The sequence below is a fragment of the Debaryomyces hansenii genome, assembly GCF_000006445.2.
Source record: "Debaryomyces hansenii CBS767 chromosome B complete sequence".
Classification (NCBI taxonomy): Eukaryota; Fungi; Ascomycota; class Pichiomycetes; order Serinales; family Debaryomycetaceae; genus Debaryomyces; species Debaryomyces hansenii.
Genome location: NC_006044.2, coordinates 20,643 through 47,083, shown reverse-complemented (window position 1 = coordinate 47,083; position 26,441 = coordinate 20,643). Strand labels below are relative to the sequence as shown.

The window sequence follows — 26,441 nt, the reverse complement described above, 5'->3', positions numbered from 1 at the left end:
ACTCTACTTAATGCAACTAAAGCTGGTGGTTCCAAAATTATTGACTTACTTGATATGCCCACAGATGCTATTGGTTGGGTCTCAAATATATCTCTGAATACTAAAAATACTGAAAGCGCTCTCGTCAAAACTTGTGAAAATATGAATGAAAGTAGCACAAATATCAAGTCAACTGTAGCATTAAATCCTCGTCTTTTAGAATCAATCTTACGAGGTGGATTGATAAAATTATTATCGAAGGAGCTGCAAATTACACTTTATGATACTGTCGCGGGTGATGGTGATTGTGGTGAAACTCTAGCATCTGGTGCCCATGCGATATTAAAAGCCATGGACGAAAAAGATGTAGATCTCTCGGACATAGTTAGTTCTTTAGAGAGTATTGCTATGATTGTCGAAGACAACATGGGTGGAACTTCTGGGGGTTTATACTCAATTTTTATTAGTGCTCCAGCTCAGAGCTTTCTTGGTAGAAACCCGAAAGAGGGTCCGTATGAAGTTAACAGAAAAAACCTTGCACCATCGTAGAAGATGCTTTGGTTTCATTATTTAGATATACCAGAGCAAGAACAGGGGATAAGACTATAATTGATGTATTAGAGCCATTCGCCAAGGAGATTGGAATTACGTATGACCTTATGAAGGCAAATAAAGCTGTAGTGGATGGAGTCGAATATACTAGGAAGTTAACTGCAAAAGTTGGAAGGGCGTCGTATGTTTCCGAAAATGAAGCTAAAATACTTGATAGTGAAAGGGGCTTGCCAGATCCAGGAGCTGTTGGTTTAGCTGCCTTGATAGAGGGTTTTATTGCTAGCCTTGAGAACTATACATAAACCTCCCTTATATATGAAATATTATCTTTAACTATGCAAGGTTCGCACTTATTATGATTAATATATTCTATTGTAAAATGAAATTTATTGAGCGGTTGAATATTTACAAGCTTTTCAAATAAAAAAGATTTTCTATATTTAATTGAAGATTACATTACTAACTGTATGTAAACTAGCTAATTTAAGTCTAGAAATTCGTAACGAATTTCATGTTCTTGGTTCCACCTGGAGAAATATTTTTCAACTTTGGAGGCGATAACAGTCGAGTTGAAACCAAAGTATTCATAAGCGGCAGCACCAGGCAATGATTTGCCATAAGTCTTCATATTAATTCCAGCGGTAGCGTATCTTTCCCAGCCATTTGGAGCAAATGCCTCTATAACTACAGTTGGTATCTTTCCTCTTTTCAATATAGAACGTTTGTACTCATCAGGCTGCATTTCGAATAAATTATGAGATGGAAATGAGATTACTCTAGTTTTAATACCTTTTTCATTTAATATGTTTGCTGTCTCTAAAGCAAACTTCAATTCAGCACCCACGCCTACAATATTTAAAACAGCATCAATTCTCTCTTGAAAAATATATGCCCCCTTTTTAACTAGAGAACGATTTGACATTCCAGGGTACTGAGGTAAATTTTGTCTTGATAAAGAAATGATGGTTGGCATACCTTGCGACTTTATAGCGATTTCCCAAGCACCTGCTGTTTCTTCTGAATCACATGGGCGAATATAATTAATATTTGGCATAGCTCGGTACAATGCTGCTAGAGCAATAGGTTGATGAGTTGGCCCATCCTCCCCTGTCCCAATTGAGTCGTGAGTTGCGACATGTATAACTTGAAGTTTTGATAATGCACCATATCTAACAGCTGGAGATGCATACAAATAAAACATGAAAAATGATGATGTGATTGGTATAAATGTCCCTTCATTAAAAGCGGCAATTCCGTTTGCAATTCCAGCCATTGCGTGCTCACGAATTCCGTAATGAATATATCTTCCAGAATAATCCCCGTTGATATTGCAAGATACTTTTATTCTCGGGTTTTGAAAATCTTTCTTACCTTCCCAAACCAAATTTACAGATGGCGAAAGATCTGCTGAACCAACAATAAAATTATTAATTTCTTTTGCTAATGGATTTATAACTAACCCGCTCGATTTTCTTGAAGCAGTAGGGTTGGTAGGGAATGAGGCGGGAATTAAAGACTCCCAATCACAAGGTAATTTTCCAGAAATCCTCCTTTCGAAATCCGTTCCTAAGTCTGGATAAGATTCTTTATATGACTTGACTAATCTTAACCAATCATTTACAATCTGGTCACCTTTGGCCGGAAGATCTTCGAAAAAGGTATACACATCTTTAGGGATGAAGAATTTATCTTCGGGTCTAAAACCGTTTACTCTATGTAATCTGTCAACTTCAGTCTCGCCAAAAGCAGCACCATGAGCAGCTGCTTTCCCTTCTACATTAGAACCAATTCCAATATTTGTATAAACATTAATAAGTGTGGGTTTATTTTCTGACTTTTTGGAAGATTCTAGAGCATTCACAATTGCAATAACATCATAACATCCATTTTCAACCTCAATTACATTCCAATTACATGCTTTAAATTTTTCACCAATATTCTCCGTATTAGTCAAATCCACCGAGCCATCACATGAAATTTGATTATTATCATAAATAGCTGTAAGGTTATTTAGACCTAAGTGTCCAGCAAAAGATATTGACTCTAATGCTACACCTTCTTGCAAACAAGCATCACCGACTATGCAAAACGTATGATTAGAAACAACTGGAAATTCTGGTTTATTATATGTGGCTTGTAAATTCTTAGACGCTATAGCTAATCCAACTGCATTCGTTATGCCCTGCCCTAAAGGTCCAGTAGTTACTTCGATACCAGGATGTTCAATTTCTGGGTGGCCCGGGCAATACGATTCGAGATTAGGTGAATGGTAAGTTTTTAACTGTTTCATGGTCATGTGCTGATAACCGACTAAATGGTGAAATGCATATTGAAACAAACAAGTATGTCCATTTGATAAGACAAATCTATCCCGGTTGAAAAATGTTGGATTATTAGGTGCATAATTTAAAACATATCTCCATAATGCAATTCCAATTGCAGCCATATCCATAGCACCACCCGGGTGACCACCATTAAAGTTTTGAACCAAATCTGCAATAAGTAATCTAAATACCTTCAAAACTTTATCATGAATTTGTCCTTGATCCGCTAAGTGCTGTTTAGACGATACAGTCATTAGTACTATTTATTGTTAAGTTGTAACTCAAAAATTAAAATCATAAACCTACAAAAACAAAACTACTCATCTATATTTATAGTCTCTAATCTAATTTACCATTTATTTATCATGGTAACGGACTGAGTGTTAATTAATCAATTTAATGGCTTTAGCCGACAAAAGTTTAACCGCTAAAACTGTACGGTTATATTCATGCGACTACACATTTACATTTCGCGACTAGGTTATAGATGTCTTCGGTGCGGCTACATATTATTGACGGCTAGTCATTTACGCTACATTCGCGATTAAATTGCGACTAATATTAAACGGCTAATTTATAGCAGGGTAAGCAGCATTTCTTTGATTCCGTTTCAATACCTGTTATATATGGCATCAATTCAAAAATAAATCAAAATTTTAGACTTTACATATTAAATTATAATAATGACATTGACTTATCAAAACCCGTCCCTTCAAGTTACTAAAGACCATAGAATAGAACTCAAAGAAGCACCTGTTAAACCTCCATTAAAAGGTCAAGTTTTAATTCATGTTAGAGCTACTGGAATATGTGGTTCGGACATTCATTTCTGGAAATCTGGATCTATTGGTGATTTGAAGGTACTAGATAACTGTATACTAGGGCACGAAGCTGCAGGAGACGTCGTGGAGATTGGAGAAGGGGTTACAAATGTCTCTGTAGGAGATAGGGTTGCCATTGAACCAGGTGTACCTTGTGGAAATTGTTTCTTGTGTAGTCAAGGAGATTATAATCTTTGTGAAGATGTTCAATTTATTGGGGTTTTCCCTTATCATGGGTCGATGCAAAGATATATTACTCATAATTCAAGGTACGTTTATCGTTTACCCGATAATATGACATATTCCCAGGGTGCCTTAGTTGAACCAATATCAGTCGCGTATCATGGTATCGAACGAGCTAATTTGAAGCTAGGTGAAGGGGTACTAATTGCTGGTGCTGGCCCAATTGGCTTAGTAGCTCTACTTTTAGCAAAAGCTTCTGGTTGCACTCCCTTATGTATTACAGATTTAAGCAAAGAAAAATTGGAATTTGCCAAAACTTTGGTTCCTCAAGTAAGAACATATAAAGTTAATACGAAGTTATCACCACAAGAGAATGCTAAGGAGGTCAGAAGTATATTTGGTGACCAAGAATGTAATTTCCCTCATGTCACATTGGAATGCACGGGAGTTGAGTCGAGTATAATTACATGCGCTTATGTCACTAGAAGATCAGGTACATTAATGGTTATTGGAGTGGGAAAGGATATTATTAATAACTTTCCATTCATGAGGTTATCATTAGCTGAGATTGATGTGAAATTCATTAACAGGTACCACGATTCATGGCCAACTGTTATTAGATTACTAAGCCACGGTATTATTAATGCTGATTTGTTAATTACACATCGGTTTACATTAGAGAACGCCATTGAGGCACTCACATTATCATCCGATGCTTGTAATGGTAGCATCAAAGTTATTATTGAAGATTAACAATATTCTGTATCTGAATTTTATAGAATTACGTATATGAACTTGAGTAATAGTTGGCCATCATTTCTTACGATTGTAGAACTACTTGTAATAAGTACCGAAATTAAATTGAAAGTAAAGACTATTAGAACTAATTTATATATGCTAATTTACTGCGTCAGTAACTCTATTCAAAGTTGAATTAGATTTATAGGCTATTACTACTAAAAAACTCTAAGCAAATATATGTAATGGATGACTCTTTAAGTAGAACCCAGGGTCATTGAATCTCAATCCAATGTCTAACTTCGAAATGGAATTTATTTGATCCTCTGATAAATCAAAGTCTAACTGTAAGTTTTGTTCTAAATGGGTTTGCGATGAAGCTTTTGGAATAACTACAACGCCTCTTTGAGTGGCCCACCTCAACAATACTTGAGCGGGGGACTTTTTATGGGTCGAGGCAATCGATAAAATAGTTTTATTTTGAAATAATGGAGTAATATCATTTGCCAACTCAGAGAATGATCCAGGAAGTTCAAGAAATGATTGTGGTCCATACGACGAGTAAGCAATAAAGGCAATATTCTGTTCTTGGCATAGTTGAAATAATTCTGGTTGAACCAAATACGGGTGATGTTCCACCTGTAAAGCTGAGATTGGTAAGCTATTATATGTCAAAATATCGTAGATTGCTTGTGCCTGGAAATTGCTAACTCCAATCGATCTTGCAATTCCTAAATCTACCAATGATTCCATTGCCTCCCATGTTTCTCTAATTGGAACTCTATCAGGTTGTACAATAGTCATTTCCTTATCTGCCCACCAAGCTGGGTATTGGTTTTCCTTAGGATCCACATACTTTAAGGCAATGGGGAAATGCATTAAGTACAAGTCAATGTAGCCTAATCCCCAAGCTTCGTTCTGCCATTTGGCTGATTTGAAGACATTCTCTTTAGAGTGGTAATTGTTCCATAGCTTGGTTGTTACAAAGATTTCGTCTCTAGTTACTAGCCCGTCAGAAATTGCCTTTCTGATACCTTCCCCAGCTTCTTCTTCATTTTGATAGTCATAAGCACCATCAAAATTTCTATACCCGCATTTAATTGCATCATGCACAACTTGTGCGGTCTTATCTTTTGGAATTTTCCATAAACCAAAGCCAACTTGTGGTAATTCGAAGCCAGATCTGAGTTTAAGGCTTTGTGGTTGAGTTTTAGTTATAGTTTCGGCCATTTTTGATATTTTTTCCAATTATTTTTATGATCTTAAAAGATTTAATCAACTGTTTGGCAATACTCTTCATTTAAATAGATTAATCCAAGACTATCCTGTACATTTCGGTTATATTACTAATTATAGGAATATTAGCCGGATAATTTTTGTTGCGAATTGCTTCTTGCGTTGAACAAGATTTTACGCGCTATCGCAATAATCCCTTTTTACTGGAGACCTTAAAATCTTACAGGATAATTCAGAATCGAATCAATATTAGTTACAATTGTGCTTTTGATTTTGTTATCGTAGATTTTTCTTTGTATCTATACGTTTATCCTATTAAGTACTTAATTAAAGCTCATCATGTTTATTTTCTGCATTAAAGAAAGATTGTTTAAATTCAACTTCTTGTATTTCTTCCTCTCCTTTATCGGTATAGATAATGAATCTTCGGTAAGATCTTAAAGCTGGTGTACCGTTATTAGTTACTTCTAAAATAATATGGTAAGATTTACAACCTGATATATTTGGTCTGCCAAAAATATTCAAGCAGGCTTGACTAAAAGATGGAGTCGTAAATGAGATAACGGAACCATCTTCATTTAGCTTATTAATCTCAATTTCGGGTACCTCTTCAATGTTTCCTTGAGTCAATGTAACATCCCTATAGTGAAACCACTTAAAGGAGAGTGGACGGTTGTTTAAGTCATAACTCTCTGATGCATCTAAGAAAATTTTACTTTCAACAGAGGCTTCAACTGAAAACGGTTTTACACTATTTGTCTTATTAACGACAATGATAGGAGCATGTACAGCCGATTCAAAATCAACTATTGTCCATTGCATTCGAGCAGCAAAATCATTTTGATACGCTTCTCTCCATCTCCATATGGTGGCCTTGTTGCTTACATGCGTACGATTATCTTGACCCACTACATAATCAGTAGCATCTGCATAGTGGTTAGATCTACCACTTTGATCAAATAAAGAATACCTTCCTCCCCAACTACCAAAATTGGGATTTTCTGGTACATTTAAGCCGTTTGGTAGAACAAATAATGTTGCAGGCGTATCACCTTCCATTATAAACATGGGCTCAGGATATACAGCACCTAGTGGTCCCACAGATCGGATGTTCTCATTTAACCACTCTTTTGTTACTAATGATGTATCTGGTCCCCCAAAGTCAAATGGGTTATATTTCTCTCCTGAAATTCCCACCCATGTTGAAAGACCATATTGATTAAAGCCATGAACTGAGGAAATGTATAAAAGTGAGGGAAACTTGTTCCTAATCCATGGGCCTGCATCATCTTGATCCGAAATAGAATAAACTCCCAACTTCAGAACAAATTGTTCAATAGCCTGCTCAGGTCTAGAGGAAATGTGTTTCAAAGCTTCTGCTAAAACAGCTGCACCACCCCACACAAGAACAAACATTCTTTCATTAAGATTGGTATTATCAACTGCTGCAATTAAGTTCTTCGCACCTTCACTGATTTCGTTATAGTTAAATGCATCTAATCCATAAACAGGATGACCAATGCTGACGATACTTCTAAGATAATCAGGACTTGGATAACCTATGGAATGTTTCAACAAATTAGGATGTACTTTTTCATAAGCGTCTAATATAGGATAAATATCTTCGTCGTGAACAGTATAATTTAGCCAATAAGATGTGGTAGCAACAATTCCTTTTATTGATAACTCATTAGAATATAACAATAATCTAACAAGTGATTGAGCATCATCTGGTTCGTTACTAATATCTGTTAGAACGAATATGTTAGGTTTGTAGTCCTTGTCTAGTATAAAGCACGAAGCGACGTTAAAATATACTAGTTGAAAGAGTAAAAATAAAGTTGAAGCTTTCATAATATCAAATAGATATGGTGAACAAATTTCATCCATTAGATCTAATTTAGGAGCTTTATAAAAATTATTTATTGAAACCTGATTAAACTTAACCGCACTGTTGGAGATTGCGCGTGGTAAATTAGCCGCTCAAATATAGGTCAACGTAGCGCCAAATTACGTAGCGCTAATCTTCCTAGCTTCTCCACAAATTGATTATCCGTAAAATGCGGTTAAGATTATTTTTTACAATTGTTCACTCTCCAGAAAATTTGTACGGTTAAATCAAAATAGCCTCTTAAATTTTCAATAACAAGTGGTATATAGTAACAATCTGAACAATATATAAAGAACTTATATTCTTCATAATGCTTTGAATTTTATCCACCATTATTCAACACGTATTTTTACGATGACCGAGAAAGTTGATATGATTGGTACGACACAAGACAAGGTACAAACTCCAGTAAACATGGAACAAGAAGTTATAACTACTGCCCATTATACTGAGTATATTGATTCACATACTTCTAAATGGGAAACGATTAAAAAGTTCCCCTTTGCATGCTTTTGTATCGGCGTAATGATCTTCACCTTAGTTTTAACATCATTTGAATCGCAGGCAGGAGGAATTGTTATTTCCATTTCTATGTTTAGAAAACACTTCGGTGTTATACAACCTGATGGTTCATATGTTCTTGAAGCACAATGGCAATCTGCTATTTCTGGTGTGCCCTTGGCTGCGCAAATTATTGGACAGTGGACAGGATCTTGGTTAGCTGATCATTTTGGTAAGAAGTGGGTCATATATGTATCCATACTTGTATCAACAGCCTTCATAGGTATCGAATTTGCTGCCACTACAATCCAAACATTTTTAGCTGGAAAAACAATGAATGGATTATGTTTGGGTATTATACAAGCGTCCATTGTCTCATATGTGGCAGATATTACACCTTTTGCTTTAAGAGGTGCATCTACAGCACTTTGTAATATTTCATTCTCGATTGGTCCGTTAGTTTGTTTCATTATCAACTATTCTGAGAGTGATAGGCTAGATTCTTGGGCGTATAGATCCATTTTTGCTGCCCAATGGGGATTTTCTGCTATCTCCTTAATTACACTATTATTTGTCCCAGATTCCCCTACGTATTATATATTAAAAGGAAAGACCGAAAAAGCAGAGGCTTGCTATGAAAAGTTATTAAAAGATCCTGTATCAATTCAACAACAAATGGCCGTTGTCATAAATACGATAAAAGAATCACAAACATCGGCAGATAGCTGTACATTCTTGGATTGTTTTAAAGGTAATAATTTGAAAAGAACCATGGTCGCGTCCGTTCCATTTATATTCTGTCCATTTTCTGGTGTATATTTTACAGGTAATTATACAACATATTGGTTCCAATTAGCAGGTTTATCGGATTCTGAATCTTTTAAATACACTATTGGTGCCCAACTTTTGTCCATTGCTGGGTGTGTGGCTACATTGTTTGTTGTTGATAGATTTGGAAGAAGAACTAATATCCTTTATGGTGTGGGAACTATTATTGTCGTCGATTTCATAATTGGAGGCACAGGTTTAGTGAAAGATAATGACCAAGCATTAAAAGCTACAATATCATTTATGATGATGTATGGGTTTTTTTACAACTTTGGTCTAGGTTCTGTATGTTATCCAATTGCCTCTGAAAACCCTACAAGTGCATTAAGAACCAAAACTATTGGTCTTGCACTCTCATCGACCAATATAGCGGGGATGGTATGGTCCTTCGTTTTACCATACATATTTAATCCAGACGAAGGAAACTTGGGTGCCAGTACGATGTTCATTTTCGCCGGGTTTTCACTTCTCTTTTGGGTATACTTTTATTTCTGTGTACCCGAAACTGCAAATAGGACCCTTGAAGAAGTAGATGAAATGTATTTTAACAAAGTTCCCTTAAGAAATTTTGGGAGCCACGAAACTTTTTCTTCAAGAGAAAATGAAGAAACTTTTAAGAATGTTGCTGCTAATGAAAAAACTAATGAAACTCTTCATGTCGAGGAAATTTAAGAATGGATAAATAATAATTTTAAAGTCTACAATATTCTGAAACATATATAATTTAATGAACACTATCCATGAATATAGTTAGGTTGTTTAGTATATAGAGGAATGGATCTTGGGAAATTCAAACACAGTTGTCATATTCTAAGTAGTAGTAGGAGTATATTCTGTTTTCTGACATTATGAGCCTGAAAATATCTTACAAAAAATAGAAATAAAATAATATATTCTTTGACTTTTGATATATGTCTTTCATATTCAAATTATTGGTTATGTTTGCTTTGAAGCATAACTGAGGGTTGGAGATAATTTTTATCATTAACATTAGAGTTTGAAAAGTTGATTTATAGCAGTTCATCATCAGAGACCATTGCGCCTTCAGTTTCGAGTATACCAGACCTAGATACCAAATGCCAGGTAATTCCAATAAATATGAATGAAACTGAGCATAGAGCTATAGAGCACCCATAAGAAACATGATAAGACGGACCGAATTTAGATTGGTAGATTACTGGACCAATTAACCCCATCAATTGGGTTGAAGCATTAGTAAAACCAATTGCAAGACCTGCGGATGATGTTCCTTTAATTACTCTTATTCTATCAGGCCACATAATAGGGTAAAGTGAATTTGATATCAGGGTCCTAAATTATTGTAGTTAGTAATGCCCAGAATTTCTCCGAAGAGAATTGTATTATTATAGATGTATAACAGCAAGAAAGGTTTCGATTACCTCATCTAATAAAAAGGTTTACTTACGCAATAACCAACATAGCATACTTTCCAATACTATTATTTATAGTTAGTAATATAATATAACATAGAATTTGAACAAAGGACAAAACAAATGACGTTGGAAATGGCTTCAATTTTCTTTTATGAATTAAGTGGCCAAGTAAATTAAGTAAAATAAATCCAGCTATTGATGGTGGCAATTGCATCAATTGTGTATTAGCAGTGCTTGTAAATCCAAGTTCATAAACTATTGTAGGTAATACGAATGAAATTCCCCATCCACCTAACCCTTGAAAAAGCCATATGCAAGAGTAGGTATAGAAAGTCGGATCCTTAAGAAGCAGTTTAATCTCATTCGAGTCAAAGGCACTATCTTCCTTCCTCGGAGACGATGAAGGAAGTTTAGATAATACTATACTTTTTTCGTCGATATTCAAGAATTTAGAATCCTCTACGTAATTCGGTAAAAATAAAGAAGTATATATTCCAATGATAATAGTCGGTATACCTTCAAAGATAAATACCCATTTCCAACCACTCAAACCTTGAATCTGATCAAGAAATGAGATACCATAAGCCAATATCCCGCTAAATGCACCGCTTAGCATGCCAAAAGAATAGAAAAACGCTATTCTTTTAGGTAACTCTCGTGGTTTATAAAAAAATGATAGGTGATATAAAACTGTAGTGTACCACGAAGCTTCGAAAAATCCAAGAAAAAATCTAGATGCTATCATTCCAGAGAAATTAAAAGCCGTTGCTTGTAGTATCGAAACAATTCCCCATGAAATCATTATTCTTGATTGCCAAATTCTTGGTGTGAACTTTTTGGCTAGCATGGTAAATAAAGGTTCAAAAAATAGATATGGATAGTAAAACGCTGAAAGACACCACGCCCATTCTTGAGAGTTAAGGTTACCTAGTTCTTTCTTAATGTTATGACCTGATTCAAGATTGAGAATAGCAACATTTGATATATTACCCTTATTAATTTGTGTAAAAATGTAAGAAATTGAATAGACAACAATTAATCTATAATCTATCTTACGAAGAATCCTTTTATATTGTAGCTCTTCATCTTCAATATCATGTTGAATGGTATTTATTTCTGTTTCTTCTTTCGCGTTGCTGATTTTTATGGACTGAATTTCATCCGTCTTTTTTGCAACCATTATATTATTTCCCCTAACAAGGCAAATCACTTCTTAACAAGTTAAGAAAAAACAAAAACAGAATCAGTCAACAACTCATGAAGTATTTTCTCAGCAAATCCTACAGTTGATATTTTAAATTAGAGTATCGAAGCCACATCCAATGTACATTGCTTGAATATAGCCACACTTGAGCCATAGTTAATCATAAACAATAATAACACAATATTATGTGTAAATTGATGAAATAAAAACAATAGAAAGTTTTCCATATGAAATAACATCTTTTGCCTCATTTATACTCAATTATCAGAGTTTTCTTTATTGAATAATATTTTTAACATCATATTCTCGCAATTAATTTTAAATCTATACAAATACAAAAAAAATTGGTATAAATCTGTTTAAATATAATGGTGACGAAAAGAAACCTAAAAAATATTCCTAAAGAATGGATTCCTCAAGATGAAACAAAATATGATTTAGACTGGGCTGATTTAACTAACATTGATATAAGTACATTTGACAAGCCGGGTGGAAAAGAAAAGCTAGCATCCCAGCTAAAAATAGCTCTTCATAAAGACGGATTTTGGACTGTTTCAGGAACTGGGATCTCTGAAGAAGAAATGAATCGCCTGTTTGCACTAGGCGAGTTTTTCTTTAATAATTATTCTGAAGAGGAAAAAAAGTTGCAGGAGGTAAATTTTGAGGAAGGTAATTATTTCGGCTATAAGATAAAAGGTAATAAAAGTGTTTTTGGCACAGATGTTCCCGATAATGTTGAAACGTTTAATATTGCCAAATTTACTAAACAAGGTTTTTTCGAAGAGTTTTTCAAACAAGATTTTATCAAAGAATATAGAGAAGAGTTGGAAGGTATTTCGAGAAAGTCATTCGAAGTTGCTAGGAAATTGTTTGTTCTATTTGCTTTGATATTAGAATTAGATGAAAATTATTTTGTAGACAGACATTTATATGATGACCAAAGTGATGATCATCTTAGATTCATGAAGTATCATCCTCGTGAAAAAGAGGAGGATGATAGAGTGGAAAACACATGGGCAAGAGGTCACACCGACTTTGGTAGTTTAACCTTACTTTACAATCAGGTTGTCTCAGGTCTTCAAATAAGACTTTCAAATGGCGAGTGGAAATATGTTCCTTCAGTTCCAGGCGCAATAATATGCAATATCGGGGATACTCTCAATTTTTGGAGCGGAGGATATTTTAAATCGACCATTCATAGAGTAGTAAGACCCCCTCCTGATCAGGTTGACGCACCACGTATTGGGGTTTTCTACTTTGTCCGTCCTGGAGACAATACAAAAATAGAAATTGCTGAATCGCCTGTTTTAAAAAATTTGGGCTTATACAGAAAAATAAAACCAATTGTCGGGACGGATTACGTTCGTAGTAGAGTGAAAGATTACCATGACAAGAAAGATTATTTAAAACAAAATAATGTTAAATTCAGACTTGGAGAATTTGAAATTGAAGATGGCTTCGAATAAATCTCGGCATTGTACCTTAATCTTTATCATTTTATCATTTAATAATAGATGACGTATTTTTTTTTTATTAGAATAAATGATATGTTTTGAAAATAGCGACGTTATGATTGATTTAAAGCATTACCTATTCCTGCTTTGCATATAATACTTTATAAGAAATTTTCAATATCACGAGCTAAATTATATTTTAGCATATTGTAGCATAAATTCATATTCCTTGATTTCAACACCAACTTTGATAAACATAACTTCTAGAGTAGTATGTTATAAAATATATCAAGACCAATATATGTCATTAAAACCTAAATTATATTTCTTTTAACTTTTACAGGCTTACAACCTTCAGGTGCCGTATCATCAAGAAGATGCATTAATGCAAAGTAATTTTTCGAAAGATGATTTGGATCGTAAGGAATGTTCTTACATGCGAAAAACCCATCAACAGTGCCATTGATCTTCAAATAATCATCTTCGAAAGAAACATTATATGGATCATAAATACCTATTATGGCAACATCTGCGAATACTGAAAATACTTGATCTGTGTGCTTATCAACTGTTATATATAGCAATTCTTTATCACCATTATATTTTAATAGTTGTGTTCTATATCCCACGAAAAAAAATTAACACCAGCACCTTCATTTAGAGAAGCAAGGTTATTCCCATCAACCATATCATCTTCGGACTCTACCATTAAAGTAATATTCATAATCAGAGCGTATGCACATACGAAATAGGAAGTAATTATTACAAATCGTGTCAAGTTCATTTTATCTTATAGCTGTACCTCCTACTATGGCATGAAAATAATTTGGTTCCACGTAATTTATATAAAATGGCATTACGTACTAGAAACCTTGCTCCCCCGAGGGCATGATATTAATGCACGGGTTTAATTAAAAAAATAATGTAATTATAGAAGTAATATCGAGATTAAGGCCGTAAAAGTCTAATTTTCGATGTTGATATGATATAATGTTCCAGATGATATATTTTCTATTTTTGGATCTTTTCACAACGACTATGTAAAATAAGGGAACCAGTGACTGAAAATATCCGATACTGTACTACTTTTCATTGAGCACATCAAATATAAATAGAATCTCGAATAGAATTAGTTTTGATCATTATTCAATCTTCATGAACGCTTTTGTTCAACTTTTCATCTTGAGAAATTTGGTATGTAATCATTGAATGAAGCAAACCAAACAAACAATTTTTTTTTTCCTTTTGATATAAGTGAGTACGAAAATGAAACTATCATATTTGATCCTATCGACAAAATAACTAGGAGTGAGTAATATGACTTTGCAATCTTCTTTGTTGTCAAATTTAGATTCTTAGTGTTCAATGTGAAAACCGAGGATAAACTAAATTATTCGGAGTGCAAATATCTTGAAAAGATAGTGATTTATTGATTATACAATCTTGAAAATGATATCATTACGATATATCTTGTAATTCTATGCAAAACAATACTCTAATTTGGTTCTTTATTTGTCTGTAGCGATAATCTATAAAGTTCTATTGTGATTATCGAGACATTTTAGATAAGAGACAATAAGCCTTCTTAATCTCCGGGAAGCTATTTACAATAAACATTGGTTAGCACGATGCCATCAATCGTAATAGAAATTAGCATCACATGCAATTTTTGCTTGTTCTTAATTCAAATTGCATAGATAAGAGAATAATAGAACGCGAGTATATTTGATAGCATTGTTCTTATTGTGTTATTATCTATATTGCTCAGTTGCAAATTAAAAGCTCTATCCGTCAATCTATCACAAGTCTACGTTTATTGTCTTTAACCACGCTATCAATAATTTGTGTCTTTGATTTGCTGATGGGTATACTAAATTGCAAACACTGTATTATACAAACAATTCGATATCTAGATGAAGATAAGGTCGTTAAAATGATAAGAGCAATAATTTTTTTGAAATTACATTGGATTAGAGTAAAGTATAGAGTACTATAAATTAAGAGTAATTGACTGGTTTTCTAAATACTTTTATGTTCATTAGAATTATTAATTCAACAAAAACTTCCAACAAATAACAAAACAAATATGAAATTCCTGTTCAACGCACTTAACATCCTTATGGCATTCTTTTTAATGGCCATGCCAGTATTTGGCGTTTCTGTCTTATCTGACACCCTTTCTAAGGTTGAGGCCCTTCTCAACCACATTGAGGAAACCGTTCAAGGAACTGTTGATCTGTCTTTGGTCAACTCGACTCTTGCTGATATCAACGACTTAACTGATCCATTGATTAACAACCTTGGATCTGGGATTGATAGCTTACTTAGTAGCTTACTTGACTAAAGTATATACCCATTTATATATTATTTATTTGATTTTAAAAATAAATGAATTACTGAGTTTCATGAATGCAGCTTTGCATAGGAAAGTAGGGTTAGATCAAGAAAATAACAAATTGAGTAAAAATATTAATCATGCTGGCATATAACTTAACCATTTTTTTTAATGGATTTCTTTCATCAGAAATTATTGGAAATATACTATATTACTATTTATATAATCCAATAATAATCCAATAATAATCCAGCCAATAATCATAGGAATATTTATCATTTTCTCTGTGATATGAATGAATTATACCCGCATATATTAGAATACGTCTATATTCTACCCGTAGGTGAATGAATTTTTGAACTTGTTGATAGAGTTTAAATAAGCCGTTATTTTCATCAAATCTATGATTTCAAGAACTAGAGCCTGGTTTTATATATTATCTTGCAGATCTGACATAAATTCAAACGTAATTAAACCATAGAAACTCCGTTTTTGTTCACATAGCTATGGTAGTAACACATAGTAAATATCATCAATCTATTCCACGTTATAATATAGGACCATTTAGCATATACTATTTTAAGTCTTGATATAAGGTATACTTATAAAGTTTACTTTAAAATCGTGATAATGGTTCTCAAATAATGCTAAGAAGTAGATTATCTAACATCTTGTTCTTGAGCACGACAATGCTTGTGAGGTTGGAACAAGTATTTCTTCTGTATTACTGATAATCAGCTCATTGCACATTAAAATTCTTTCCAATCTCTTAAACCAAATCTCACCAACTGCAATACCTAAAACCACGGCAAAGAAATAGCAAGTCACATATGTCATAATAACTAGCATTAGAGTATACGACAAAATAGCTATTATAAATGACAAAATTAATCTCACTATATCCTTCTCAAAATCTTTCCAATTAGTGTAAAGCATTTGGAGTAAAATTGAACGCTTTCTTTTTGGAGATAAAAATAATGAGGTTGAATTCAATTCTCGACTATTAGTGGTCATTGTATTAGATGTTGATTCTTGTTTATCAAATGGTTCTTGAATTTCATCGTCAAATCCAAAATCGACGGTTCTTTTATACGATAACGGAGTGTTTTCAGGTGGATTACGCCAAATTACCTGCTCAATATAAACATAAACAAATATTAATCCTCTCAATATAATGGCGACAAAAAAGAAGAGACAAAATATACCGAAAGCTTGGGGCTTGGTTGACGCTTTCAATCCTTCAAACAAGACTGAAGTATCGCGGAAGTTGTTAGTGAAGGTCATTTGCATATTCATGCTACCGGATGAATTAGACATCGACATGGACGACATAGAGCCTGGTATCTCTCCCATCATTTTGAGTCAGTGATATATGTTAAATTATCAAATTTATTCATGTTGATATTCATTTCTATAAAATATAGTAATATTTTTCGCGGAATTATAGAATAATTTGCTCATATCAACCGAAACGAGATTCATGCAAATCTCAAATTTCTTGGATAAACGAACCATTCCATAAATCTACTACAGATTACATCATCAGACATAGTAAGTGCACTTAAACAACTTTAAATTATATATAATATTTACCACTCGAAACTTTCTTCATGGTATTCAATATCATAGTTGCAGTCTAATTCTAATCTATATAAATTGACCATACTCCTAGTACTATCACTGAATTTGGATGGTCCACAAACTATAAAATGTGTAGTATTTTTGATTTTATTAATTCGAATTAAATTGCTCAAACATGGCCTGCTTCTAACCGGTAACACTGATACTTTGAAGCACGAATTATTCTTAAATGATGTAAATTTTGATGGTTTATCATCTAAAACCTTCTCTTCCGGCCGTGATTCTTGGTCATCCAACATTTTGTTTTCTTCTTCAGCTGTCTCATGTACACGATCAATGCTGCTTAACGATGATGAATTTGGGGTAGAACTAGAGTTTTCTTTGCCTGATAATTTGAGATTATCTAAAACCAAATTCCGTGTTACGATTAATTCAACTCTAAGAACTGGACTAGCCTGGTTTGTATCACAGTAATTTTCATATAGAAACTTCAATTCATTATGGAACCATAATAACTCATTCAGATCACGCACTATCCAGAATAACCGAATAGTTGTTTGGTTGGAACGTTTTTGATATAACAATTCCAAAACGTACGGATATATGCTTGTAATACCAATACCAGAGGCAATTAAGACATAATCATAAGTAGAATTCAACCTAGCGGAGACAAGCGAGTTACCGTATACGCCTTCCATAACTAAGGGAATTTCTAAATTATCATTCGATACCTTCATCGATTGCCTCAAAATGTGTTCATAGATTTTTCTAGTTACTCCTTTTTTTACCTTGATAATTGCAGTTAAGCAATCAGGTTTGAGTGGATCCATGTATAGTGTAAAAGGATGTGATTGCCATGCATTGAGTAAAGGATATGGTTGTAGAAAATATAAGAAAGTGTACTGACCAGGCATAAATCTAAACTTCATTCCTTCTCTTGGAATTGAGAGCTTTATTACGGATTCATCAAAATATTCAACCTTTGATTTCTTAATTAGATTTCCAGATATTGCAATTTTGAATATCCTTAAGAGTTTGTCCCAACTGTAAATCGCTATAATTGAGTAACACCAACCTAGCCAACCTAAAGTATTGACATGATAATAGATTGCGACAATGAATACAATTGAAAAGACATGGTGAAGAATTAAAAAGATATCATACATTACCATTCTGAACCACTTCAAGCTTGAAAACAATATTAAACCTAATATGATCATAGAAACCATACCCCATTGCCAATATGCATCAACCGCCCACATGGCATAATCTCCTTCCCTGATCGTATATGCTGTCCACAGACACGAGTGAATAAATGCTAAGAATGACATAGCCATTGCAATAGTTTTATGAAAGCTAATAAATGTTCTTCTTGACCAATTTACAACATAACTTAAGGGTGTATTTCTGATACCCATGAAGTACATGGACGGTAAAAGTGAAAATGCCGTTATGCATGTACGATAAGATATGAAATCCAATAGATAGAAAAATTTTGAGCCACCTAAGTATGCATTTGGTAACATCATATCGTAACCAACGATGCTAAATATAATAACAAGTATCCAGAATATGCTTATTGTTACAAACTCAATTGTAGATGGAAGCATAATTGGAATTAAGTCTGCCAAATAATAGGTTGTATTGTAATCGTTATTTCTAAATAAAGCAGATTGGATAAGTCTACCTTTAATTCTGTTCCATCCCCTGCTTGGAATAAACCTAAAAAAGACATTACGATAGTTATAGATGAACGAAATAACTATAATTACCACCCAATAAAAATTCAATCCCCATCCGAACCATTGAGTTTTATTTACGTGATCCATCACGTTTTGAAACGAATCAAAATAGTATTTGAAATCAGTTTGGTTGACTTCTAGCGGATGCATTACTTGATCCTCTATGTCCTTCGTACTATCAGGATATTGTAAAAAATCTGTGGCATTTTCGTAGAATTGAATAAAATCCACTACATAATAGTCGTACAACTTCTTGGATTTATCATAACATCTGGTACCAACATGTTTCAATGCATGGTTTCTTTCACCAATATCTGTAGACTCTGAATAAATACAGTTTGCAATTGAACCTAGCCAGTCGATATTCCCACAACGACAAGTATACTGCGTGGCTCCATTTCCAGTTGAATTACAGCCCCAATCGAATTGCTTCATATAATATATACATGACGAAGCAACAACACTATCTACTATAACTAGGGCCAGGGTTATAGGAATGCATGCTAAAGTGATGAAGGATAATGCAACTATGCTTTTTCTCATTTTCGTCTTTATATTGCAACTTTATTAGACAAATCCATTCATGGAATACAGAGAACACTTATAACTTAATAATTCACTCTTTCACCAATTATTCGTGAACATATACAAGAGAAATTATTCGATGAAAGAGTTACTTAGAGGCCTGTAATAAATCATTACGCTTAGACTTCTTGACGAACAAGTTTCTGTACTGGGAATTTTTAATAGCTCAAATAAAAATTTCGTCGCGCTAGATTATATAATCCAACTCATATCTCGGACGCTCTTTTGACCATTATCATATCCTTCACTATAATGAGCTCAAAACACTGAGCAGATCGACTTAATTTCAATGGTAAATTTGTTCGGAACATCATGGCACGATTTAATTAAGTGATGTATGTAATTGTAGATTATAATAATGAAAGGAAATGGAGTCTACTAAAGATTAATATTTATTTTATAAGTCGTTTCTTTCACCATATTTTATAGACACTAACATAACTAAATATACATAATTATTATCGTATTCCTTAATAATTGAGCTAGCTTTCCTTTGCTTTTAACTAGTGTTCTTGCTGAAAAATCTATTTTGGGCCATGAAGAAGTAAATAAATCCCCGGTACTGTATGATTAAAAAAAGTACATCATGGTGAAATTAATAGGATCGGGTTGCATTTGTTATGTTCGATAAAACTTCTAGATTATCAAGTGTTATTATCTGATTTAAAAATCTCAGGAGAAATAACGACTCTACATAGTCTAAGGGCAGCACCTGCAAACCACCAATAGTCTTTAAAATTCTCAAGTATCTTGACAGACCTACCCATCATACTCTTGCAATACAGCCCATGGCTGTCTTCAAAATGCATCTTGGATTCGAGTTGTATCAAAGCAATGACATGTAAAATCGCATGTACTATTAAAACATGGTGAATGAATTTGTTTGATTCGATAAGATCTACAATCAATGTGGAATAATTATGTATAAGTGACATATGCCTACCTGTGGTTCCTTCTTGAATATTGTTGAGCTCGGAACCTCCAACAATAAGGGATATTGAATCCACTTTACAGCGGAGATATAAGATAAAAGCGTATGCGTGATAAATTTTTAAAGAATTCTTAAACCTTTCCTCAATTTGGAACTCATTTTCAATATGCCAATTCAATAAATCAGTCTCTAAAATATGATCCGTCAATGTTCTATTTTGTGGTGGCCTATACAAAGAAGATTGAATACGATCAATCAATTTGCAGACACTACACCAGGAACTAAATATGGCAAAATCATATTTTTGATTTTCTCCATCATCAAAATCCTCCAATTCAATGCCATCAACCATCAAATCCGCAGGATTATAGTACATTTCTCTTCCACTTGTAGCTGATACAAGACGATCGCAACAGAATGAAACCCAGAATAAACGGGTCAAGGTTCGTTTTTGATAATGAACTTTTTTAAAGCTAGATAACTCTGTATCTTTATTCTCGTGGTTCTTAGACACCCCATTGGAACCTCCCATATTTGTAATCGCGAGTTCTCCACATAAATTGCATGCTTTTGTTATATATTCTTTAGAAGAGGTTGCCCCTTCCATGCCTTCCTCGTGTATAGACAATAATAAATATGATTGTATTAAAGTGATTTTATTTGTTTCCACTAATTCCAAAAGCTTACACCTCTCATAAAACTCATTCGACCTAGATCTTATATTACTTCTATCCTCAGACGTATCGAATCTTATGGCGCTTAAAAACATAGCGTTCAATAGCATGATAGGAATCCTCCTAATATCGTTCAAAATATTTCTTCCCGCAACAGGATATAACGGATAAACATTCTCAAGGAATATCTGAATCAAACGTCGTTGCTCTTGTATAGGAGGAACCACAAAAGCGCCTTTGCTGCTTAAATAACTTTTGAAATCTTCATCTATATTCTTTTCACTAAATTGGTCACTGTCTATTCCTCTCCAAGGATAATAGAGACCGAAGTCATCTCCATCGAAGCACAAAAAAGAATCCCTGCTCAATAACAGGGCCAAAGGTTGAGTGGCACAAACAAATTGAGGCTTCATCTGATCATTGTTCTTAAATATTTCTTCATAAATATGTTCCTTTCTGGTTTCTGTTTTTTTCCTCTTTGTCGATTTGTTACACGCTATATCATCAAAATCCTGCTTCCAAACACAATCTAATGACTTAATTTCGCACAGGTTACAACTTGATGCACCAAAATCAGTAATGCATTTCTTATGAAGTTTCTTGCAACGTTCACAGGCCTTTATGGAACGCTTTCGGAAATTGTTAATAAATAGTCCTTTAAACGGAAGATGTACGACTACTTACCGGTCTCTTGGACACAGAAAATGTAGATATCGTGAAGTTAGACAGCATAATCACCTACGCAATAAACGAAATTAAAGAGGCCAATGATTCGATATTCTTTCAAATAAGTATATTCTCCGGCAGAAAAATCTTAAATATTTGATGGGCGGCATACCGAATTGGGTCGAGGGGATTAGCAGGACCCATTACTATATTTGGTCATCCGTCCGCGATGATATCATGAATTTCATTATTAACATACATGGCGTATGTAAACTCCTATACTAGGGACAGAATGCCAGAAGATATAAATATAGGTGGTATCCTTAAATGAAATGGTCGTCTATCAGCTAAGAGTTAAAAATGCCAAGTGCGGAAACAAAACAAAGCTATCCTAATTGTCGTAAATACGATATCTCAAAAGCGAAAGTCAGAGGGACTGGTGATATCTCGTCAGTATTTTCGTCTTTTGAAAATGCTGATACAGTAGGTCTTCCACAAGAGTATGCCGAGGTAAAGAAGAACTTGGTTAAAAATAAAGAAGCGATAACTGCAAGTTGGCACAGATTGAAGAAGGCTTTAGCTGATGGAATCCAAGAAATTAAAGAAGTGGGACCTGAAATAATTCCAAAAGTTCTGTTCTCAGAATTAGGAAATTTGAGTGAAGAACAAACACAGCAGATTAAAAAGCGTGGCTCTTTGATTATTAAAAATGTTATTCCTAAAGAAGAAGCTATTCAATTAAAAAAGGATGTGATCGATTATATTGATGCTAATCCAAACACAGAAGGCTTTCCTAAAGATAAGAAAGTTGTTTATGAATTATATTGGTCGAAGTCGCAAGTTAGAGCTCGGTCTCATCCTCATGTAACAAATGTTATGTCATATATGAATAATTTATGGCATGCTTCTCCTGAAAGTGAAATATGCTTTGACCAGAATATATCTTATGCTGATCGTTTACGTATTAGAAAAGCAGGCGATGCTCTTTTTTCACTTGGTCCTCATGCAGATGGGGGATCATTAGAAAGATGGGAAGATGAAGAATATAGCAATTGCTATACGCCAATATTTGAAGGGAATTGGGAAAATTTTGATCCTTATGATGCAACCCACAGAATTGAGGCTAAAATGGATTTACATGAATCAAGAGGAACATGCAGCATGTTCAGAACATTTCAGGGGTGGTTGGCAGTTTCCGATATCGCACCAAAGGAAGGTACCATCCTCTTTGCTCCACTTGTGAGAGAGGTAACAGCGTATTACATGCTAAAACCATTTTTTGATGAAAACGATGAATTAAGACTTGATTCTGATATACCTGGTGCATTCCCGGGTAAGGGCTTGGAATTTAATGATAAAACTCACCCTGAAATGGATCTTAATAATTTGATGGTTCTGGTTCCTAAGGTTGAACCTGGTGATATGGTTTTCTGGCATTGTGATTTAGTTCATGCAGTTGATCCAGTACATATAGGTGAGAATGATTCTTCGGTATTCTATATTCCTTCAGTTCCATTATGTGGAATAAACGTGGAATATGCCTTTTTACAGAGAGAAGCATTCTTGAATGGATTGGCAGGACCTGATTTTCCAGGCTTCCCACATGGAACTGCCGAGACACAGCACATTGGCAGAGGAACACCTAAAGATGTTGTGGAAACCGGAGGAAAAACTGCAATGAGAGAATTTGTCTTAGAAAAATTTGAGGAAAGTCAAGAATACACAGTTGGAGCCAACAAGGCTATCAGCAAGGCTAATAACACTCTATTCAAATAGTATATATGTTGAGCTTTCGAATTTTTAAGGGCTCTCTGGCTCATGATATAAATTATAAAGCAGTATACAAAGCTCATTACATTTCAGGGTTTGGCCCTTGAATCTTGAAATTACCATTTCAAGTATAGACTTTGTATGGTTGGGTATAAATTCCTGATCATGTTGACTTCAAGGTTGGATTAACAGCTATATTTATATAGATTCCATGATACAATCGCATAAATACATCGTATATTTTTTGTTTTCTGCAATACATTTTGGTCGAAGTAGATTTACTTTGCAAGAATGATAGAAATTCTACAAGCTGATATTATGGAAAGAAAGCAATATGCTAACATATTTGGAGATAGTGATACTTCCGCCCTTGTGTTCCATTTCTTACCTTTCAATGGGGGAGGAGGACGTATTATTGTAAAACTTATCGCTAGAAAACCCACTCTTGGTTTCTCCACATTTTCCTGTCCGTTAACTGTTGTCTTTTTCATTTTTTCCCTTTTTCTATTTTAACTACTTACCTAACAAGCTCAAGCAATTCAGGTTGCTACATGCACCAAGACGAATCAATATACTCAAAATAATGAATGCTGCGTATAACCTGGGAAATAGATATAACATAAGTTGCAAGTATTTGAGATTGATATGATATAATTTACTCAGAAGGAAGATTGGGATATGGAAAAACGTCGTTCCAGGGACTACAAACTGAGTATACAGTTATTTAATATCTTTCATGGTACTAAATGACTCTCAATATACAATATCAGAAAATAATTTCGTCAACATCAGTATTGGTTTTGGGAATACCAATAATAATCTATTGATTTCAGACTTGATAAATTTTATGATGTCATAAAGTGCATTTAACGACTCCACAGCGCGTTCCTGAGATCTCCGGGATCTAGGAAAATTAAATACTTAAATGTAAAACCGTTCCTTCCTGGAATTGTATATTATTTTTGTTTGTGCAGGAGTAAACAATTAAAAAATGAAGCAGCTCCCAAAAGTCAAAATCTTTGGAATGGGTGGAACTATAGCAAGTAAAGGAACAACTAACTCGCAGACAGCTGGATATAAAGTGGGTCTTACTGTAAAAGACTTGGTTGAAGCAATTCCATCACTCGAAGATGTTGCTCATTTAGATTATTTGCAGGTAGCTAATGTCGGATCAAAGTTATTGAATAGCTCACATTTATTGAAATTATATGCGGCTATTACCGAAGCTTTTGACGGGAATATTGACGGAGCGGTCGTCACACATGGGACTGATACAATCGAAGAAACCAGTTTTTTTTTGGACTTGACAATAAAATCTGACCTACCTCTTGTTATAGTAGGCGCCATGAGACCTTCCACGGCTATTTCTGCTGACGGGCTCATGAATCTATATCAGGCAGTTAAAATTGCCAGTTCAGAAACTTCAAAAGAACGTGGTCCGTTAGTAGTCTTAAATGATAGAATAGCAAGTGGGTTTTGGACAACAAAAATGAGTGGATTTGCTTTAGATACCTTTAGATCTGGAGAACAGGGATATCTTGGTGTATTTCAGAATAACCAGATTGAGTGGTACTATCCTCCAATTCGACCTTATGGCCATCAATATTTTGATATATCTAAAACGGATGAGTTACCTGAAGTGATAATTTTGTATGCGTATCAGGGATTGAATCCCGGACTCATATACAGTGCTGTTGAATTGGGGGCTAAGGGTCTTGTATTTGCCGGATTTGGAGCGGGGCATTGGACAGATGAGGGTAATAATGTTGCAAAAGAAGTCTGGGAGAAATACGGTGTGCCAACTGTATATTCTCATCGTACAGTTGAAGGTAGTGTTCCAGTCGCAAATGTCAATCATTTCGAAGGTGCAGTTGCTTCTGGAATACTCAACCCTCAGAAAGCTCGGATTCTTCTTCAATTATGCATTAATGCTGATTACAGCATTGTTGAAATTAGAGAATCTTTTTCATCAGTTTACGGAGGTTAGCATTATGCATGTCTATTTCCATGAATTCAAACTCTATATTTAGTTGTTGATGGAATATTCTACATCTTTCTCTTTGTATGTTTCAGTTTCAGTTCATAGTTTATGCTTACAAATAATTCATGGGATTTTATTGAGGCATCATAAGCTATGATTGAGACAAGAACACATCTTCACAATGATTTTTTAATCCAAGGTGTTTCTAATATCTTATTATTTAAAGTAAAGCTTCTAGTTTATAGTTTTGTCCCATTTTTTTACATAATTAATTCGTCTAGGTTTCCTTTAATTAAGTAATCAAATATCAAATATCAAATATAATTTGAATGAGTATCCTAAATACAAGAATTCACATATCCATTTGCGGAGATAAAAAATTACGAGTAATTCAAAACAAAGATTTTGAAGTATAATACGTTTTAATTTATCATTATACGCTTGAAATTTTGCGAATTAAATTCTACTCCATACTAATCAATTCCGCCCAACAGAAGCATAATTAAATTTGTCTATTTAAGAGTCAGTTTTTCATTCAATAATATTACACAATTCTAGTAGACGTATATCTCAATAGAAAGAGAACATAGGACTAAAAAATGTGACATTTTTAGCAAAGTCGTGACATCTCAAAACATAGATTAGAATTATCAGCTGAACTTGATTAATTAGAACGACGTTTGAAGAGACGACGGTGCAATTGAAAATAATTCACAGCCACAAAAATCATTGAATAAACATTGCCAACCAAAATGTGTTTATTGATTTTTGGTAACCAGAAAAATGGCAGAGAGAGTCCAGGATGAGAAAAGAGGGTGCACGCATTCAGCAGGTTGCAACAAAATACAGAGTATTATGTATTGATTCTAAATTACCATTCCTCGATATTAGTACATACATGGATCTATTATTTGGATCAAGCTTAATATAGATTGGGTTTACGCAAAGTTTTGTTAATTATTGAATATGTTTTCGGAAATGAAATGCAAATTAGTTTCTCGGATATATGAAAGACTATTTAGACGGATACATACTACAGGCTATTTGAGATTCCGCATGCAATTCAGAAGG

General features: G+C 34.1%; 15 protein-coding genes across 15 annotated transcripts; 7 read left to right on the top strand and 8 right to left on the bottom strand. All coding sequences in view use genetic code 12, as the record gives it.

Annotated features, from left to right (window-relative positions):
* Positions 1 to 1,009: 1,009 nt before the first annotated feature.
* DEHA2B00616g (DEHA2B00616p) lies at positions 1,010 to 3,109 on the bottom strand (the record flags this gene model as incomplete). The annotated part of the gene is made up of 1 exon (XM_456994.1): positions 1,010 to 3,109. One exon carries the CDS (start codon positions 3,107 to 3,109, stop codon positions 1,010 to 1,012), a length of 2,100 nt encoding a protein of 699 aa, XP_456994.1.
* Positions 3,110 to 3,538: 429 nt separating this feature from the next.
* Positions 3,539 to 4,612, top strand: DEHA2B00594g (DEHA2B00594p; the record flags this gene model as incomplete). The annotated part of the gene is made up of 1 exon (XM_456993.1): positions 3,539 to 4,612. The coding sequence occupies one exon, from the start codon at positions 3,539 to 3,541 to the stop codon at positions 4,610 to 4,612; it is 1,074 nt and encodes a 357-aa protein (XP_456993.1).
* Positions 4,613 to 4,825: 213 nt separating this feature from the next.
* Positions 4,826 to 5,827, bottom strand: DEHA2B00572g (DEHA2B00572p; the record flags this gene model as incomplete). The annotated part of the gene is made up of 1 exon (XM_456992.1): positions 4,826 to 5,827. The coding sequence occupies one exon, from the start codon at positions 5,825 to 5,827 to the stop codon at positions 4,826 to 4,828; it is 1,002 nt and encodes a 333-aa protein (XP_456992.1).
* Positions 5,828 to 6,160: 333 nt separating this feature from the next.
* DEHA2B00550g (DEHA2B00550p) lies at positions 6,161 to 7,723 on the bottom strand (the record flags this gene model as incomplete). The annotated part of the gene is made up of 1 exon (XM_456991.1): positions 6,161 to 7,723. One exon carries the CDS (start codon positions 7,721 to 7,723, stop codon positions 6,161 to 6,163), a length of 1,563 nt encoding a protein of 520 aa, XP_456991.2.
* Positions 7,724 to 8,078: 355 nt separating this feature from the next.
* Positions 8,079 to 9,725, top strand: DEHA2B00528g (DEHA2B00528p; the record flags this gene model as incomplete). Its single annotated transcript, XM_456990.1, has 1 exon — positions 8,079 to 9,725. The coding sequence occupies one exon, from the start codon at positions 8,079 to 8,081 to the stop codon at positions 9,723 to 9,725; it is 1,647 nt and encodes a 548-aa protein (XP_456990.1).
* Positions 9,726 to 10,063: 338 nt separating this feature from the next.
* On the bottom strand, positions 10,064 to 11,627 carry DEHA2B00506g (DEHA2B00506p; the record flags this gene model as incomplete). The annotated part of the gene is made up of 2 exons (XM_456989.2): positions 10,064 to 10,364; positions 10,480 to 11,627. The coding sequence occupies 2 exons, from the start codon at positions 11,625 to 11,627 to the stop codon at positions 10,064 to 10,066; spliced, it is 1,449 nt and encodes a 482-aa protein (XP_456989.2).
* Positions 11,628 to 12,019: 392 nt separating this feature from the next.
* Positions 12,020 to 13,117, top strand: DEHA2B00484g (DEHA2B00484p; the record flags this gene model as incomplete). Its single annotated transcript, XM_456988.1, has 1 exon — positions 12,020 to 13,117. One exon carries the CDS (start codon positions 12,020 to 12,022, stop codon positions 13,115 to 13,117), a length of 1,098 nt encoding a protein of 365 aa, XP_456988.2.
* A 302-nt stretch (positions 13,118 to 13,419) lies between these two features.
* Positions 13,420 to 13,889, bottom strand: DEHA2B00462g (DEHA2B00462p; the record flags this gene model as incomplete). The annotated part of the gene is made up of 2 exons (XM_456987.1): positions 13,420 to 13,665; positions 13,851 to 13,889. 2 exons carry the CDS (start codon positions 13,887 to 13,889, stop codon positions 13,420 to 13,422), a joined length of 285 nt encoding a protein of 94 aa, XP_456987.1.
* A 1,302-nt stretch (positions 13,890 to 15,191) lies between these two features.
* DEHA2B00440g (DEHA2B00440p) lies at positions 15,192 to 15,449 on the top strand (the record flags this gene model as incomplete). The annotated part of the gene is made up of 1 exon (XM_456986.2): positions 15,192 to 15,449. One exon carries the CDS (start codon positions 15,192 to 15,194, stop codon positions 15,447 to 15,449), a length of 258 nt encoding a protein of 85 aa, XP_456986.2.
* Positions 15,450 to 16,103: 654 nt separating this feature from the next.
* Positions 16,104 to 16,796, bottom strand: DEHA2B00418g (DEHA2B00418p; the record flags this gene model as incomplete). The annotated part of the gene is made up of 1 exon (XM_456985.2): positions 16,104 to 16,796. The coding sequence occupies one exon, from the start codon at positions 16,794 to 16,796 to the stop codon at positions 16,104 to 16,106; it is 693 nt and encodes a 230-aa protein (XP_456985.2).
* Positions 16,797 to 17,029: 233 nt separating this feature from the next.
* DEHA2B00396g (DEHA2B00396p) lies at positions 17,030 to 19,306 on the bottom strand (the record flags this gene model as incomplete). Its single annotated transcript, XM_456984.1, has 1 exon — positions 17,030 to 19,306. The coding sequence occupies one exon, from the start codon at positions 19,304 to 19,306 to the stop codon at positions 17,030 to 17,032; it is 2,277 nt and encodes a 758-aa protein (XP_456984.2).
* A 686-nt stretch (positions 19,307 to 19,992) lies between these two features.
* Positions 19,993 to 21,366, bottom strand: DEHA2B00374g (DEHA2B00374p; the record flags this gene model as incomplete). Its single annotated transcript, XM_456983.1, has 1 exon — positions 19,993 to 21,366. The coding sequence occupies one exon, from the start codon at positions 21,364 to 21,366 to the stop codon at positions 19,993 to 19,995; it is 1,374 nt and encodes a 457-aa protein (XP_456983.2).
* A 613-nt stretch (positions 21,367 to 21,979) lies between these two features.
* On the top strand, positions 21,980 to 23,395 carry DEHA2B00352g (DEHA2B00352p; the record flags this gene model as incomplete). The annotated part of the gene is made up of 1 exon (XM_456982.1): positions 21,980 to 23,395. The coding sequence occupies one exon, from the start codon at positions 21,980 to 21,982 to the stop codon at positions 23,393 to 23,395; it is 1,416 nt and encodes a 471-aa protein (XP_456982.2).
* A 285-nt stretch (positions 23,396 to 23,680) lies between these two features.
* On the top strand, positions 23,681 to 23,902 carry DEHA2B00330g (DEHA2B00330p; the record flags this gene model as incomplete). The annotated part of the gene is made up of 1 exon (XM_456981.1): positions 23,681 to 23,902. The coding sequence occupies one exon, from the start codon at positions 23,681 to 23,683 to the stop codon at positions 23,900 to 23,902; it is 222 nt and encodes a 73-aa protein (XP_456981.1).
* Positions 23,903 to 24,380: 478 nt separating this feature from the next.
* Positions 24,381 to 25,376, top strand: DEHA2B00308g (DEHA2B00308p; the record flags this gene model as incomplete). Its single annotated transcript, XM_456980.1, has 1 exon — positions 24,381 to 25,376. The coding sequence occupies one exon, from the start codon at positions 24,381 to 24,383 to the stop codon at positions 25,374 to 25,376; it is 996 nt and encodes a 331-aa protein (XP_456980.1).
* Positions 25,377 to 26,441: the final 1,065 nt, after the last annotated feature.